The 19,248-nt window shown below is 39.6% G+C and overlaps 1 protein-coding gene across 8 annotated transcripts in view; it reads left to right on the forward strand.

Annotated features, from left to right (window-relative positions):
- camkk1a (calcium/calmodulin-dependent protein kinase kinase 1, alpha a) overlaps positions 1–19,248 on the forward strand; it is a 145,289-nt gene that overhangs the window by 59,661 nt on the left and 66,380 nt on the right. For 7 of the 8 annotated variants that reach the window (XM_017701727.2, XM_037533128.1, XM_017701724.2 and 4 more), the window contains one exon: positions 13,531–13,953. In XM_017701727.2, coding sequence (XP_017557216.1) covers positions 13,636–13,953 — 318 coding nt within the window. In that variant the 5' untranslated portion in view covers positions 13,531–13,635. Of the gene's footprint in view, positions 1–8,522; positions 8,544–13,530; positions 13,954–19,248 lie in introns of those variants that run through there. The other variant, XM_017701725.2, reaches the window with a different exon arrangement.

The following is a 19,248-nucleotide window of genomic DNA, read 5'->3' on the forward strand; positions in this document are numbered from 1 at the left end:
TCAGCTACATTAATACAGCTTTTTTAATGGTTTAGTAAAATGACATTGATGGACCTGATTTAAACATTATCCATCCATCCATCCGTTTTCTAAGCCGCTTCTCCGTCGGGGGGGGGGGGTCGCCCGGCCGGGGAATCGAACCCAGGCCCTCCTTGCTGTGAGGCGATAGCGCTACCCACCACGCCACCGTGCCGCCTTATTTAAACATTATGCTTTTGGTAATAAACCACAAACTTGCTAGATAACTTAACGTAAGCGTTGATCATTTTTCACCTGAGAATGACAAAGAAGGTTGCAAACGGGATATTCTAAAATCTACATCCAGCTAACATGCTTGAGAAATGTTGTTTTACAGTTTGATTGCAGAAATAAAGAAACTTTTTTTTTTTAAACCACCTTTAGCACCGTGTGGTTGCATAACATTTTATTTAGAACATTTTTAACTGTATTTAAATTTTTGAATAAACACAGACATACTAACACATTTTTTTTCTTTTTAGCAGATTCAGAGTAACTCTTTCAGTACTGAACTCTGGTGTAGAGCTGCTGCCACTGTTCTCCGCTTCTAACGACCCGTTCATTAGGCTGCTGCCCATACAGTCAGTGATGTACCTAGGACTTTCAGAAGGCCTAGAGTGACATTTTTCTCATGAAATATTTCCCATGTACTGGAAATCAAAATGTGATGGGTTCATTTCTGTTTAATATAATGTGTTAAGCAGCCTCTTTAACTCATAAAGCCGTAGCCAATAGGAGAGCGCGCTTAACGATATCTACCTAAAACTATGAAGAAAAGTAATTCCTGTTTGGCCAATTTTCTGTTCTGCATTTCAAGAATGAATTTCATTACTGACTGTAATGTATCATTTGGCGGAGTAACCAGAGCTGCCGAGCTATCTAATATTAGCTGGTTCATTAATGTGAAATGCAGTGGAGATTTTATAAAGTGGCCCAAAAGCTGTTTGTCCACTTTAACTGTTGGTAAACCTGAATTAAGTTTTTTGGGTTACTTCATAAAATAATAATTGTTTCAGAGAAATGGAAAACTGGCGATAGAGAATCTGAAGAATTCCAACCAGATTGCGCTGCTGTACAGCAAAAAGGTGGAAACAGTCAAATGTGGGGCTTTTTCTTAGTGCTGTTTTGTGAGCTTGTGTTCATTGGTGGGATCATGAACTCCCGAGGTGTACAAAGGCACTGGATGCAAACCTGCAGATATCATCACAGAAACTGCTCAAACGACAGTGGAACTTTCAGCAGAATAACAATCTGAAACACACCAGCTGCCTTTTGAAAGGTGAATGACCTGTTTAAAACTAATGCTATTTGGTTTAACAGTGAACTGAGTATATTTTTGAGTGTGGCACAAATGCCCAAATACTTTTTGAGTGACTGTTAATTAAAATTGATGGACAATTTGTAGAGCTGAATAGGTTTGTCTGTTACAGTTGAACAAATGTGCAGTTTAGTTCTCTAAAATGATATTTTCATTGACAAAGTGTGACTGATATGTGAATTAATATCCCTGTTTACTGGTTAAAAAATGTAGTTTGTCAGACAATCTACTTATTTTATTCATTTATTTATTTTGCCTTATTAGGTCAGTTTTCCATGTTGAATAAAGGCAAAGGGAAATCTAAGCATTTCCAAAGATTTGGAAATTTAACTGATTACAAGCACCATAACACAAAAGTTAAGATCTACCAAAATTATACTCAAGTATGGTAATGACAAGCACGCCAGTATTTGCCACCCCTGCCTTATAATGCCTCTTCTCAGATTATCCTGAAATGTGTGTGCTTCCTCTCAGGAATCTCCGACTGTACTTCCCAGCTTCTTTTTGCTTGTTATGGTTCAACTTCTGCATTTTAAATCTCTAAACAGCCCTGCATTCCCATACGCCCAGTACGCTGAGACTGTGTCTGCAGAATCCAAACTGCGCTTGTTAAATGCTCTATGACTGGAAGCCTGGCTGTGCTCACTTTTTGATAGATGTTGTTTTTGTATATGCGCTGCTGTTCCCTGCAGGTGATCCCTTCAGTATGAGACACTAAGCTCAGGTTATTGGATTTGGAGCCCTCTGAAAGAGGCGCAGGGCGACTGGAAGCAGAGGACGCTGGGATGTGTGCTGTGCAGAGGGCTAAGCACAGTCAGGAGTCTTTCTAGGTCATCTAGTTTGAAGTGCTATATCAGGGCTGTGTGGTATTGACAAACACTATATTGGGATTACATCACTATATATTGCAGTTGTGATGTACCTCACAATATACATGTCCGTTATCTTTGGATTATGGACCATATGTTTATTTCATTCATTTAATTTTTGGTTGAAGGAGGTTAGAATGCTGAACACATCATTTAAAGATATTCACTGGATTGTGTAAGAGGCTATTCTATTGCTCAGCGCCTTGAAAATAGAGGTTATCTTTATTTTATAGAAGCCTTGCAGTGGTAGTGTATAATAGCAGCTGATGATGCCCAGCTAGAGCGAGCACTGCGAGGGAAGGTGGAGTGAGAAAAGGTTAAAAGGAGAGATAGAAGTGGTGAAGGCAGAGAGAATATCCGGTTTCGGCTTTCAGCAAAGGCCTAGAAAATCCCTCAGTCGACGTTTTGTTTTGACCTTAGGAAATGTAGGCTTATTGACTGCTGTGGCTCATGTCTGAACGTAGTAGTGCACAGCTATACGTAACGCAGCGTGCATTGTGAAGAACACTGACCTAGAAAGTGCTGCTTATTATATGGGATGCTATGGAATCCCTCTAATAAAACTCATTTTGGTAGTTTGTTTGACCAACAACTGACTAGGAGTGAATGACTTTGGCAAAATATCTAATTGCAATTTTTTCAGACTGATATTGTGATTACAATTCAAATTGCAGTTGTTTATAATTGAGGGATGAATTGAGGTTTGGACCTTTTCTTGGCTAAGCAGACCAACGTGTGCTTTTTGTATCTTGAGATTTGAACTCAAGCTTGTTCACAAGCTCCATGTTATTAGGTAAAACTTCTTAAAACGTGTAGCGTACCAACATTGTTGCTAAAAGAGTGTAAGACTATACTAAAAATCACAGCTCTGCGATTGCAAAATTTCACATTTGCGATTTTGATATAAAGATATATTTGATATAATAAAGATTAGTCCTATAACTAATCTTTAATCAGCGATTGACGGTTAGCTGGCAAGCATAAAATCAAGGATGCAGCCCACCAAAATATCAGTTATTAAACAGATTGCTCCGGCTCTGAAAACCTGATTGGCTGAGCCAGGAAAATGAGCAAGGAGGATGTTGTTGAGGAAAATGAGAATAAAGCTATTTCTCTTACATTTTCAGTGCAAGATGACTGTGACACTGTGTCTAAGATGAGCTGCAGTTTCTAGTGACATTAGTGTTTGTCAAAGCGGCTGCAAATGAATTACTGTGCACTGAAAGTGATCTAATAAGCCTCAGTCTGGGTGCATTTCAAATGCATTTTCATTTACATCACTGTGTCTTTTTCCTCATGAGTCATCGTTATGTGAACTGCTTTGACTGCAAAGCCTCTGTCTCATCTAATGCTTCATATCTTACAGAATTCTTTGTAGTCCATCTACTTCAAAAAGCCATTGAAGAACTGAGGAACATGACTACAACATTCTTAAGAAGAGTGTTCTCATATTCATAATGGAAGACTTCCAGATTTAAGTAGTCTTTACTTATAGTCTTTACTTAAAGACAGAGTGCAGTCTTAGATTGGCATTGCTGCTTTATCTCCTGACTTTCAATGTCACTGGTGTTTAATTGACTTTGTCAAGTAGCTGTTGCGGCGATATTGTGTGTGTTGCTTCTGGAAAGCCTTAATGGAGCTAATGTAAGAGGGATTGTGTGAGGAAAGGGGGGATGAACTGAGTGAAGCAACAGAGGGAGGCCTTGCAGTGAAAGATCTTTTACATAAAGATGACAGATAGGAGTAGATGATACATTAGCGTAATCAAATACATTCGAAATGCACACCCAGTGATTGCTATCAGAACGTCTTTGAAGCCCAGCAGTTTATTTGGAACAGCTCTGCTCTGACAAACACTTAAATCACCAGAAACTGCAGCTAAACTGAAACACAGCCTTCATTTCACTACCATTACTATGCCCTGGTTAGCTCGGAATTGATGACAGTCCCTGATTGCAGTCTTAATGGCTGTTCCAATGCTGTATTAGCTGAATGTATTAAGTGTGTTGGCTCACATCCCCATCCCATACCATAACCATTCAAAGACAAAATTCTTGGTTTCCTGTAATCTACACTAAATTTAATGACTTTTTGCCTGCCTCATGAATGTCAGTTATGAGTAGCAAACAATGCTAATCCAAGAAGTCCTGGAGATCATTTTACCACATTGTCTTAAAACTGAAAATAGATTTTTGGTGACCTCCCTCTCAGTGAGCAAGAGGGTGACCATGTTTTAGGTTCTTTTTGAATTCTTTAGGTTTAAGCTGCTCAAAAACCATGTTATGCATGAGTATGTGGAAAATTCTGCTGTAATTGTAATGCCGGGTGCAGTTTCTTTCTTCTTCAGCTGGGCGGCTCGCTATAATTTATTCTTTGAAATAAATGTGAAGCAGAGTGGCTAGCTAGCAGTCTGGAGCAGTAGGAAAAGCATTTGGGCTACATCATGCACTTTAAACTGACATCATCACCCCTCAGATTAGAGCTCTAATACAGACTGGAACAGAGCCTGATTTCTGACCACTGTCGAGATATCACCGCTGCTTTTACAAGGAAGTACCATCTAACTAACATGAAAAAAGGCTGACCATAAATCACTGTTTTTGTGAAATGCGCAGGCAGCTCATCTCGTTCTCTGTAGAGGTGCTGCTTCTGCACCCTATTGTCTGGCTTGATAAACAAAACAACACTTTGTTTCCTGATGCACTGAAGCAAGCACGTTCATGAAAACTGGTAAAAGTATCAGTTGCTGAATTTGCTGTTTAATTTTAAAAGATTTTAATTATCAAATTTATCTCATCAAATATTTGCACCCGACCTCTAATGCATTATTTTGCTAGTTTGAAAAAGTAGCATAGGCAGAAAACAGTTTAGTAGATATAACTTCGAAATGCGCTAATGTCCCCTATTGTCCCACAAAGCAGATGACCTGACTGAGATACAGTCGGACAGCTGAGATGTGCAAAGACAAGGAATAACAATGCAACAAACCTAAACACCTCATCACCAAAGCCAGATACATACTGCCATGGTGGGCATAAAAAATGTTTCATAGGCCAGTCGTGTCTTACCTTTGATTCACTGTTAGATGTTTGCTTTAACATTTTCACGAAGCACATTGCAGTATTGAGAAGTAATTGAACTTTCTGCTACATTGTGCAACTCTAGCTAATTTGCTCACTTAGGCTAGCGAAGCCAATGACAAGTGGGCTCTTATTGAAAAATCCACCCCTTGTTGGCGCTCACATTCTTATAAAACTCTCCACATAGGTCTGAATCTGGCAGATTTGCCTTGCCTCCATTTCTTTTTAATTACTGTTTGAGTCTGCTCTAATAGGTCTGAATCAGAACGAGGTAGGAAATGAGCTCAGGTGAAAGCACAGCCTGCAATTTGTGCGTACATCAGAGTTGGCTTGGCATGACTGGTTGTCAGGGGCAACGGGACGACCACCTGTTGAGAATGAAGTGCAGTTGGAGGGTCACAGCATTCTCTCCTACCGATCGGTCACCAAAGACGTTCGTGTTACACAACCTGCACTTGTGCAATGGAAAGTACGGGAAATGATTTTATCCTCTTTCAGTGGAGATGCTTTTCTCTGAGGGGAGAGAAATGATGAATGATGTTCCAGGTCTGGAGTGGATGTTTTTTTTTTTTTTTGTGAGGGTGATTTCGGTCACTACTGCTGTCTTTCAGTATATGTGTTTGAGTTTACATGCAGTCTGCCCTGCGATGGACTGGCGACCTGTCCAGAGTGTATCCTGCCTTCCGCCCGATGACTGCTGGGATAGGCTCCAGCACCCCCGGCCCCCCCCGCGACCCTGATGGAGAAGTGGCTTAGAAAATAGATGGATGGATGGATGGATGGAAGGCCAGAACAATATCAGATAGGAAGAGTGGTGCTTTATGTATAACACTGTAGAATAGTAGCGTATACTTTAATCTCTTTCCACATTGGCCATAAAAGGCAGTTTGTGGATGCTCAGTTGAACTATACATTTTTTTTCTTCAATAATTTTGATGCAAATGTGGAAGAGATTCACTAAAACGAAGTGAACTGAATTTTTTCTTTATAGCTTAGCAAGCAAAAAATCTACAAGTTTCTTTTTTTTGAGGCACTTGTGCTGCTCTGTTACCCCTCTTTGCTTGCTAGCAGCTCAACATTTCACCAGTTGTAACTAGGACACAGCAGAGTTTGAAGGAAAAATATTTGATTGTATTTATTAAAAGTCAGTTCCCACTGGGGGGGCTGAAGAATTGAACTCTACCATAGAACAAAATTTCATTTGACCAACCCCAGTAGAGCTCTGGAAATGGTCAAGGTAACGCACTGTCATACATTAGTCCAAAACGTTTTGTTCACATGTTTATTCTTATTTATTCTAATATTTGCATTTTTTAAACAAATTAACACATACTGCCCAGTTAAATGGCTTTACGTATTATTTTCTCAGGTGTCTAAAGCCAGACCGTGCTGTAGATACAAAAAACTTATCCACACATTTTACACCATAACTGCTATCACCACTATAGGCTACTGATACATGCCACCTACTGGATAGATTTTCAACTGCAATAATATTGAAGCATAAATATTTTTGTTTTTAAATGTAATTTTTAGAAGTACCAATAATCAAAGCCTGTAAAATGCTGTTCAGGCCACAACAAAGAAAAAGGAAGGATATTTTAACTTAGTTGTTAACTGACCAGATGTTTGTCCGCAGGGCATTTTTACATGCTGCTATGGAGGGTAGCTCGTTGCTAGCTGATATGAACAGACATACAGGACTGCTTAAAAGAACTGAACAAATGCAGTAATCAGTTGAATCAGAAGTTCTGAAAGTATTGTTATTATATAATGACGAGTTATTATATAATGACGACTGTAAATAAATATGTACTTATATACACTATTCATATATGCCACAACAATAATGAACATAAAATTATGGTTAATTATGGAACATGAATAATTTTGTTTTGATAGGTGAGGGGTACCAATCCTGTAAAATACTCTTTGGGCCCCAACCATAAAAAAGAAGGGCATTTTAACTTGCTGCTATAGAATTAGCTCATTGCTAACTGACAAAGTTTATCTGAAGGCCATTTTCCCACTGTTGTGGAGGTGAGCTCATTGCTAACTGACAGAAAGTTTGTCTGAAGGACATTTTCTCATTGTTATGGAGGTTAGTTTATTGCTAGCTGACAAAGTTTGTCTGAAGGACATTTTAACACTGCTATGGAGGTTAGCTCATTGCTAACTGACAAAGTTTGTCTGAAGGACATTTTCTCATTGTTATGGAGGTTAGCTCATTGCTAACTGACAAAGTTTGTCTGAAGGACATTTTAACACTGCTATGGAGGTTAGCTCATTGCTAACTGACAAAGTTTGTCTGAAGGACATTTTAACACTGCTATGGAGGTTAGCTCATTGCTAACTGACAGAAAGTTTGTCTGAAGGACATTTTCACACTGCTATGGAGGTTAGCTCATTGCTAGCAGAATGTTTGTGAGAGACAATGCGTCTCTGATATGAACCGAAGTAAATAGATGCTGAAAGAACTGGACAAATGCAGTAATCAGCCATATTTAGAAATACAGAAAAAAATATTATACAATTTTTTTCCCCTGTTTGGTATTGTAAACATCATGAGATCATGCTACAGCTTCTGTTGACAAGCACAGTGATTTTGCCTGAAACAGTAATTGCTGGCTGAATGTTTTATGGGTCCTCTGTTAGACCTCTTTACTCGGTGACTGTATTGCCTTGCCCAAAATGACCTGTAACGGAGAGATGGAAAAGCAATCTGTGACTGGAACAATGATGCATGAAGGCAACCGGCCTGCTACGAGTCTGAGGTTCCACATATTTGTCTTGAAATCCGAAGCACTCCAGGGAACGCGGGGAATGAAAGGAGCTCTAAATGCTCTGTGTGTTTTTGGGTAACCTTGAGCGTATGAGCAGAGTGAGAGAGAGAGAGAGGGAGCGAGACAGGAAATACTTGGCATGCCCTAAATCTGTCTAATTGAGAGTGGGTCCCCTGCCATTTGTGTTAGAAGTTTGAACATTGTGTCTTTTTTAAAACTGCCCTCTCTGCTTAGTCATTCAGGCCATCTGTTTTTTTTTCCTGCCTGTAGGCGGCCAGGAGCAGGTCTGCTGTGATAGACGGATCTTTTATTTTTCTTTTAGTTGCATTTGCGTCATTCGATTTACCTTGTTCTGCTGATTGGCCAGATTGGTGCGTGGTCGTTTGTGTCCTGCACTGTGACAGTAATTTGGTTCTGCACAGCACAAATTGATTAGTATTAATTCCTGATGAGAAGTGGCTGAAGAGGCTTGAAGGTGGGTTAATGAGTTTATGTAATCCATCATCTCTCTCTCTCTCTCTCCTTCTCCCTCTCTGTATATATCTGTATCTCTTACTCTCTTGTTTCTTGCTCTTTCTCTTTTAGTCTTTCTCTCCTCATTTTTTTCTTCTCTCTCTCTGTATATCTGTTGCTCTCTCTTTTTGTCTCGCTATATCTTTCATTCTCTTGTGCTGTTTTTGCCTTCTTATGGTCTCTCTCTCTCTCTCTCTCTCTCTCTCTCTCTCTCTCTCTCTCTCTCTCTCTTGTGAATTCTTTCTCTTTCATTCTTTCTTTTTTTCCCTCCTTTCCCATCTGTATATCTCCATTTCTTTAGCCATTCTCTCCTCTCAGTCTCTTGCTATCTCTCTCTCTCTCTCTCTCTCTCTTGCTCTCTCTGTATATCCCCTGCCCTCTGCTTCTCTCTCTAGCTCTATCAGGCTGTCTATTTGAAGAGCATTCCTTTTGTGTCTTTTTATCTGGGGAACAATGGCTCAACCAGCTGTCCAGTACTGCTTTGATTCTCCTTCAGTGAACTGAATGATGTCTGTGATCACCACAGAAACAAGAGCGAACGGAAGGTGGACAGGGCCAGATGGACAGGGCTGAGGTAATTGGTCACTCTGTGACACAGCTTAGCTGTTGTGGTTGACTACTTGCAGGATGCGTCTTGCTGTCAAATGTTGAGTAGTCTGAAAGCAGACAGGCTGTGTTCAGGATGCCCTGACAATAATAAAGGTACTGGCTGCAGAGAGATAAAGATTTAAGGTGTGAAATGAACATTTATGGTTGACTGTTATAATTTCTACTTATAAAGTACTTAATAAGTAAACTCCAGTGCCAATCAGAGACGACACCAATCCGATACCATGTAGCAGAAAATGGAGTGGATCAGACCCAGCAATGCTTTTTAAATACCTCATTGTCACTGCTGGACTGAGAATAGTCCACCAGCCATATATACCCAGCCAACAACATCCTGTGAGCAGAGTACTCTGAGCACTGATGAAGAACTAAAGGATGACCAACAACAACTGTTGCAGCAGATGAGCTACTGTCTCTGACTTTAAATCCACAAGTTGGATCAACACGGTAGGTGTGTCACATAGAGTCAACAGTGAGTGGACACAGTGTTTAAGAACTTCAGTAGCACTGCTGTGTCTGATCCAACACATCAGTGTCACTGCAGTGCTTAGAATGATCCACCACCCAAATAATACCTGTTCTTTGGTGGTACTGTAGGGGTCCTGGGGGAATGTAGGGGACTACAGTCTGTAATAGTAGAAATACAAAGTGCAGCTATGTGGTAAACGAAGCTGATAAAATGGACCATGAGTGTAGATACAAGGAGGTGGTTTTGTGCTTTTGCTCTGTTTTACAGCTTTACAACTGCTGTGTTAGCTCCCTGGCCAACCACAGCTGCACACAAATCACCTCACACTTGTCTGCTATGCTGGTAATTTACATTGTTTTTTTTTTTGTTGTTTTTTTTTACAGATCAGTGTGCAGCACTATACTCATTGGTATAACACATTGTTCACATTTATGACTACTGTTTATGGTTAGCAAATTAGCTTGGTAATTGCACCAACATGTAGGATTTCTCAGCCTCGATCACACCCATCAATCACACCCATACTGTGCCTTTGGCTTAATATGAAGTCAAAGGTAGTGTCCCACAGAGTAAAAATATGCATGAATTTTGGAGAGCAAGAATACTTGAGAGCACACACACACACACACACACACACACACACACACACACACACACACACACACACACACACACACACACACACTTTCATCTGCTGCACTTAATCTTCATTATTTCACTTCTCCAGGCAAAGTTCTCTCAGACACGTTTTTTCCAATTAGCCGATCATGTGTAGATGACTTCGTCTGGCAGTGGCAGAATTCACGCCGTCCCTGTAATGACTGTAATAGCTAAGAGAGTGAGAGTGGTTACACAACAAGCCTTCATTTATCCTCCAGCCACAGACAATATAATCTTCATAATAGCATTTATTTAGGACTTCTTTTCTCGCTTTCAGCAAAGAGGGCGGGAAGGAGGCTGGCTGCAGAGTACCGAAGCAGAGAGAAAGATAAATTGAAGCAGTTGTAACTGAGGACAGAGAGTTCATTTCCACCTGTGTTCGAGCAGAGTACCAGAGCACATCTGGCTGCTGTACTGACCACAGAAATGCAAAGTGGTTACATAATCCATGACGGGTTGTACTGTTCTGTTGTACTGTTCGTAAGGATGCTAGAAAATTAATGGCCATGTCATCCGAAAAATTCAATACATCCACACTAGGCCTGCACAATATGGACAGAAAATAGGACAATATAAGACAAGTTAAAATATAAATGAAGTAGTGTGACTGGGTGCCACCAAGTACAGACTATAATTTTGGTTTTGTCTGTGTTGTAAAGTCTAATATAGGTGCAAAAAACAATAAAATATACACAGATGTGCCAAAACATTATGACTACCTCCCTGCTAGTTGTTCTCTATGTGCCGCCAAAACAGCCCTGACCAACCAAAGTTTCTGAAGGTATCCTGTGGTATCTTGCACCATGACGTTGGCAGCAGGTCCTGTAAGTTGCGGGCTGGAGCCACCGTGGTTTAGACTTGTTATTCCAGCACATTCAACAGATGCCCAATCAGATTGATATCTGGGGATTTTTATCATGTTGCTCAATCCATTCCCTATCAGTGTATGCAGTGTGGTAGGATGCACTGTCTTACTGAAAGAGGCCACTGCCATCTGGGAATACCATTGCTGTGAAGGGATATACCTGGCCGCAGCAATGTTCAATTTGGTGACACTTTATTCCCAGACCCAGGGTTCTGGGCTCAGCCAGAGTGTGATGCACTATGTTTTCTGTCGTTGCTTAACCATCATTAAAATATATTTTGACTTGTGACAGAGTAGTCCTTCTGTCAGTTTGAATCAGGTAGGATAACCTTTGTTGCTCTTGCGCGTTCATGAGCCTTGAACCACTTTCGGTAGTTATTCACAACTGTGGACCAGCCTTGCCATTTTTGAGATGCTCCAACCCAGTCATCTGGCCAAAATGATTTGTCCCTCAGGTCTTCACACATGCCTGTTTCTCCAGCATCCAAAACGTTCACCATGAGAACTGACTTTTCTCAGTCACTTACTGTCTGATGGATTCCAGACCTTGACAAGCTCTGTTGTTATGAGATAATCAATGTTATTTATTTGATTTATGAGTGCTCATAATGTTTTGGCTTGTTGGTGTATATTAACTCCTTTAAAAGCTGCTCTTTTGTTGTAACAGTAGCCATTGCTGCTTCATAAACAGTTGATTAAAAATAGAATAGTTTTTGAGCTTTGCTCAAAAGAACTGGACAAACTGGATATGTTTGTATTTTAAATTGGCTCTGTAGCAGAGTGGCTAACTCACTTTGCATGTTGGAGAGCAGTGTTCAAGCCCAGCTTATGAGCTGTCACCGCTGTTGATACTGTTATAATATTAGGCACCACTACGTTCCTGCCAGTCTAATTACATCAGACTTGCGCTGTATATAAAATTTAAATTGATCCACTCTGTCAGCGCAGCCCATGTTCTCACTTATATTGCAAAAATGTTAAAAAAATCATGCGGTAATGATTTACACACATACATAAGCTTGCACTCCAAATTCTATTTGCTATTTGATTTCTAAAAGTGATAAATTTTGGGCACTCCTGGCTGAATAATATATTATGTTTTGATTTTTGAAGTGAAAACCTCTGTAGCAGACAGTATTTTGTAAATACAAAAAGATATTTTTGTAAACGTAAGTGCACAGCCATTTTATATTTGAGAAGCCTAAATAACAAAATATAGTAATTGTGGCATATGCAGAATTTTGGACTTTGTGACATCTCCCTCCCCTTAGGCAGACATCATAGCTTGCAAACACTTTTTTGTAGACATCTAGTCTTCCTGTCCTTGTTATAGAAATTTTCACCCCCTCTTCCTGCTTTACACTTCCAGTTCTGCAAAATTCTTGGACTCTTTTGCAAGATCTACCCACAGATTTCAGTGCTGATCAAGTGAGGTGAAGTCATTCCAAAAGCTTCAGCTTGTGATTCTTGAAGTAGTTCGTGGTGAAGTTTGAGGTATTGTGTCCTGTTGTAGAAGCCAGCCTTGTTTCAGCTTCAGTTTGTTGACTGAGTGGGTCATGTTTGCTTCCAGAATTTGTGGATATTTAGGAATCCATTCTTCCATCTACCCATAAAATGTTTCCTGTGCCACACAACCCCAAATGTAATAGATCCACCCTAAGCTTAACAGCTCTTTCAATCTTTTCATTTGGCGAAAGGTGACTGAACGTTTGCATACAACTGTTTGTATACTTTCACTCTCTTACTTTGGTTGTTTAGTGTTCTTTATAAAACATGAAAGGTCCTCTACAAGTTTTCCAATATCTGGATAATGACCTGAATTTAAATGACCTGGACTGAAGGCATAGCTCAAACAGTCGTGGGTCACCAGTGATATAACAGTCTTAAAGCTGCAGTTTAAAAGCCTTTTTAATTCTAAGAGAAAAAGAGAGGTTGGAAAATGTAAAAAATAATTATGATTGCTATTGCTACATAAACCTACACAAACATTATAAGCGGGCTTCAGGGAAGAAAATAAAATGTAGAATATGGCCTTTAATATTCCAACAGTTTATAAACTGAAGTTGGAAATGCAAATGTTCCATTGTTTGTCATGCTAGTAAAGCACTCTCAATTAAATGAAACTGTATTAATTGATTATGTATGTGTTTTTCTCTCTCTCTCTCTCTCTCTCTCTCTCTCTCTCTCTCTTTCTTTCTTTCTTTCTTTCTTTCTTTCTTTCTTTCTTTCTTTCTTTCTTTCTTTCTCTCTCTCTTTCTCTCTCTTTCTCTCTCTCTCTCTTTCTCTCTCTCCCTCTCTCTCTTTCTCTTTCTCTCTCTCTCTCTCTGTCTGTCTCTCTCTCGCTAGCTCACTCTGACTACAGGAGGGGTAGGGGTGAGCAGTTGATGAAAACACTCCACACACCCCTCTCGCTCCCTGTCTGCAAGCTCCTCCTCCTGTAGCCCCATCGTCATGGCGATGAGTAGCGATCCTGGCTGCATGGGGACGGAGCCTGACCCCGACCCCGAACCCTTCTCCCAGTCCGAGCTGGCTGATAAGATGGCTGCCATCACCATAACGGACCCATCAACCAACGGGCTAAGGAATGGGGCGGGGGTCCGGAAAGTCCCACCACAGCGACCGCACCTGTCCGGCAGGAAGATGTCTCTACAGGAGAGAGGGACATACCTGTCTGCGGGGGGTGGAGCCGAACGATACCACCATATATCCCCACGGGCTGCCCGCAGGCCCACCATAGAGTCCAAACGCGTGTCCATCTCAGATGCACCGGTAAGGACTCAAAGGATTTGATTCTGATTCTTTAGGAAACGATTCAGGACACAATCTCAGGTTTCACCAAGAATCAGTGCAGTGTTTCAGTATAATTCATAATAATAGTATTGTATTATATTATTAATAATATTACACTAAATACATAAATGGAACTGAAGGAACTATTATATTTTTCCTGTATGAAAATAGCCTAAATTCCTTTACACACATAGCACAATTTGTTCATGCAATTTATTTAGACGACAATAAATGTATTCAACCAGATGTATAACTGGCGATATCTTGTACACCCATTTGGCAAAAATATGGCATTGCTTTATTTACCCACTTTTTGATTTTTGCAACACTTGGCTGGAAACATGAACTGTCTGAGCAGTCACAGTTGTCTATGGTGTTAGCATGGCAACTACCAAGCTGACAGATTGGCTATATCTAAAAGGATTTGAATCTCCTAAAGTAGCTCAAATGGGGCTCAGACTGGGCTACAAACATCCATATTATAGCCAGAAGCACTCAAAAAGTTTCAGGTTCTGAAAGGAAAAATAAAGCTCTTCGTGCTACTTTCTTTTTTGACAAATAAGTATTTTTTGAGTTTTTTATAAGCAGACATAGATGTGTTCAATAAAGAAATGTAACAATCAGAACATAACCAAAAAGAGGAGGGGTAAAGAAAAAAGGTTGTATGTGGTTACAAAACTTTTATCACAATCATATTTAAAAACGTATTGTTATTGCTTTTACGTCCATTTATCCCTATGTATTTCTAGGGTGTCATGTCATCCATTTTAAACAACTTTTTCTCTAACTCAAAGCTGTTAAGTCATTTTTTCTAGTATATACACTCGCTGTACAATTCGGTCTTACGATTGTAGATGCAGGACTACATGGTTCACAATTGTTTAGGTAACTGATTAAAATCTGTCCTTAATATGAACGATCTGGTGTCCTGAAATGACTTACATGCACACATCCTACTCATTAATGTCATTTGAATGAACCATGTACATAATCAGCACAAACTAACAAGCAGAACGAGTCTTTGCTCTGAAGACAGTGAACTCTGATCAGCTCTCAGCTGTTCATTATTAAAGCAAGATGACGGCAGAAAAGGTGAGATGTGTTGCTTTTCTACAGGCTTTAACGTCTGTTTGCCGCTGCTGCCATGGTAACGCTGAATGATGGCGCATGCACAATGGTGAGAAAAAGCACATGAATTCCGATCTGAGCGTTCACATTAAGGTCGTATGGCCACAAATCCGATCTAGGACCACATATGAAAGTGACTCAGGTTGTTTTCGAAAAGATCAGATTTGTGTGTCCACACAGCCCTAAACCAGATCTGAGGCAAAAAATCTGATTTGTGGCACTTCAACCTGATGATACTACCCCAAATGTTTCGGGAATGACTGTTTTAGCTAATTTTGAGCATAATTCAGAGTTACACTCGGCAGTATATGGCTAGCAAGCCTTCAAACAGAGCTTTGAACAGTTTTACAGACAAAGTCAATATTTCTCACCAAAGCACAAAATTTATTTAATTGCAAATTATGTGTTTCAGTAGTGACAATTCTTAATGTTACACACTGATTTTCTGACTTTGGGACACATTTACTTGAAAGCAGTGAAGCCTAACTTCACTTAGGGGGGGGGGGTAGGGGGGGACGGGGGTGTGGCGGCTAAGTGGGTGTTAGAACGCTCTTCCTGTAATCAGACCACAGGTCATGCAGTAATATATAGAATTATGACGCGGTGCTGCTCATAATCATTCAATGGTGGGTCTCTCTCTCTTTATGTCCCTCTCTCTTGCTCAACAATCACAGTACAATCACAGTGTAGCCCTGGTCAGGGACAGCGAAGATTGTTTGTTTGTTGCTGTGGTTACTATAGTTTCCATCTTTTCTTCTTTATTTCCTTTCATTATGTCATGTTTAAAACACCAACCCAGGAACGAATGCTTTCCTTCTCCTATTCATTTGCTGCCCTTGAAGAAGAAGATGAGATGAGGCGACCGACAGTAAGTGCCTTCAGGAATCCACTGTGCTGAGGCGGGTAGTGGTGGTCTTCCAGTGTGTATGTTTTTTTTTTTTTTCTTTTCTGTTTTTGCGAATGGATTCATGCCAAAAATAATATCCACACCATTGAATGATAATGTAGGATGACAGTAAGGCTAAAAGGTTTCGTCCATCTTTGTGTGAATTGAGCAAATGAGTTAGCAGTGCTTGCACATTGCTTTGCAGTGCGCAACACAATTGTTATTCGTTATGTCATTTTGTGATACCAACACTGAACCTCCACAGTGTTTGGTCTGATTGGGGATGACGAGCTTGTATTCAGGTTTTTGATCAGGTTGATCAGTTGTACAATGATTGTTAAATGTCAAAAAAGTTTTTGTGAAAGAAATAAATGGTAGAAATATGTGCCCAAGGGAATTTGCACCTCTCTCTGTTTGTCACCTAGATACACTAGTACACTAGCAACATCTTAGCATCCATGTAGGACTACATAACAACTGCTAAGCAACATCCTAGCAACTACTTTAAATACAGTCTTAACCACCTCACAGCACTGTAGGAACACCAGAGATACCATAGTAACCACCCAACAACATCCTAGCAACTACCAGAAATACCATAGCAAACAGTTAACAACACCCTCGCGACCACCTGGGGTACCATAGCATTATTAATGAATTGGCAAGACCAAAACTAAGCTGGAACTTGTATATTCATAGTAACTACTGTCTTAGTAATAGCTAACATAATATTTTTGGGTTATAAACTGTTGAGAATGGGGATTATCTGGTAGACTTTATGGCAAAATACAGTGAAATACTGCAGTGTAAGAAAACATTGTTAATGTTAATTGTAACTGTAATATTACAGCATCTAGGCATCCACAGTTTATGAAATGCAAGCATTGGCTAGCATGTTTGGTCATTGTCCATTCAGACAGTCATTATTATATTCATACGTATTTAAAATTATGTTAATGGATATGTTTGCAACTGAAAGACAATGATTAATTAACATTTAATGTATTAGTCAAACACTTAATAGCATTATTAATGCATTATTATAAATACATTTATGCTTTGACTCTCATGCATTTTCTGTTGGTGTATATTTTCTTCTTTACATGCTACATATTTTTATATATATATAATGTTGTTTTGTCTAATGTGAGCACAGGTGTTAATCATTTCCCAGCCAGTTTCATTCTGAAGTATTACTGAACTCTTTAACTCTTTGTAAGGACTTTTACAGGCAAATAGGAGGATTATCTGATACCATCTCTGCAATTTTGCAATAATTATGCAAAGCTCATAAAGCGGAGGAAGCTTAGCAGAGAGAATATAGTCTACTTTAAGCTATATTTGCTTTGGTGAACTTTTATAATGTTGGCATGTCAGTCAAATGTATTGGTACTTAGTTATTGAACAATTTTGCATTCATCATATAAATTACAGATCTTCATTCCTTTTGTTCATTTAGATTTTCTGTACGTTTCCATTTAACAGATTCTTTTAAGAGTAGAGGTAGCTGTGACGTGACAGCTGGTCGTTGTCTCTGTCTCTCTTAGAGAGCTAAAGGCCTGTCATTCTGTCTCTTGAGGTATGATGAGTGACAGGATGAGAGATAGATAGATAGATATCTAGATAGATAGATAGATAGATAGATATATACATACGGACTTACTGACTTGCATACTTACTTACTTACGTACTTCACTGATCCTGAAGGAAATTTAGCAGTCACACAACACGGGACAGTAATAGTAATAAGGGTGTAAAAAATATAACAGGCATATATACAAACAGAAAAATACAAAATCTGGGATAATATCTATAACCTAAAATGAAAAGACGCAGTGCAATAATGACTACAAGGAGGTGCAGGTAACGGCATATAATAACAATACAGAATAAATGTTCAGATATTGGTACCAAAATAAAGTGTCTAGTGTGGAGTGTCCTAATGTGCAAGATGCGCAATAAGGTATGTAGAAAGTGCAGATTGTGCAGATGGATAAAGAAACACAAGATTAAGCCTGAGATGTAAGACCTATAATTTGTGATTTAACATGAGATTTAGTCCTCATCTCTCCTCTTCCCTCTTCGCTCTTCTCTTCTGGCCCCCCTGGGAAGAGTTGAAGGGCCTGATGGCTCTGGGGACAAAGGATCTCAAGGGGACAAAGGTGGTCAAAGTAATTGGCCTGTAATGTCATTATATGAGTCTTTTCTCTTCTGTGGAGTAAGAATACGGCTTTCTTTGCGCTGCCTCACACTCAATAGCTTACGTTCTCGGTCAGTCTTTGTCTTGTTCCCTTGCTACTGCACACACTTATCTCTCTCGTTCTCACTCGAGTTGTGTACAGTCATATCTGATTGTAAAATAAGCGCACACAAGTTTCACTGACAGGTTTGTGGTTAATCAGTTTCTCCTTTAGCGTATCTGTAAGATCACTTGTATAGTGTGTGTACATTTGTAATAGTTTAAAAATGCTGAAAACATGCTTTGTGTTAAACCAGCGCTATTACATTTATATTTAAAACCAGTTAGGTTAAAAATGTGTGTGCAGAACAGTGCAGTATATTGTTTCATATCAGGGTGTAAGGGATGCTAGCTAGCAAGCAACGTAACTAATTAGATGCTTAAATGAGCAAAAAGTTTTAATCCTGGTTATTATAAGGGCTCCAGCTGTCTCCCAGGCAGTTTCAAAGTGAATTAGAACCAGAATCATAAATGTAGTTGGTTCATGTTGGGTTCAGTTCCGTTTGAATGTGGAGAAAAAAAACATACTTATAAAGTGAAATGCTTTTGTATTAAACCTTCCATTATAATGTGTGGCTGATGCAAGTTCATGATCATAGAATAAAATGAATTACACAGTCCTGAAGTTATTGACCTGAGAAGGTGATTTTAAGAAAGTTTAGTTTTTTCTGTCTTGAGTCTTGGTTTAAAACTCTTAATAGGGACAAAAAGACAGCCAGCCAGCAGCACCTAGCTCTACGACTCACCACACAGTGGATTTCAACAAACAAACCTCCATCTTGCGGTTCATTGATGCTGGAATCCGTTCTGCATTTAATCCCCCTCATTGCTGCTTCTACTTTCTGTAACACTAACTTTGGTCCGTATGTCCATAAACGGGCCAGATCAATAGGCCTTGTTCCCTTGTTCACATTGAACATGCTGGGTTTGTTTTCCCCGTCAGGAATGATCCCATATGGCGAGGTCCACCACAGTGACCCTGCCCAGAGGGGCAATAGGCTGGAAGAGAAGGGGAAATATT

Source organism: Pygocentrus nattereri, chromosome 23 (genome assembly GCF_015220715.1).
Source record: "Pygocentrus nattereri isolate fPygNat1 chromosome 23, fPygNat1.pri, whole genome shotgun sequence".
Taxonomy (NCBI): Eukaryota; Metazoa; Chordata; class Actinopteri; order Characiformes; family Serrasalmidae; genus Pygocentrus; species Pygocentrus nattereri.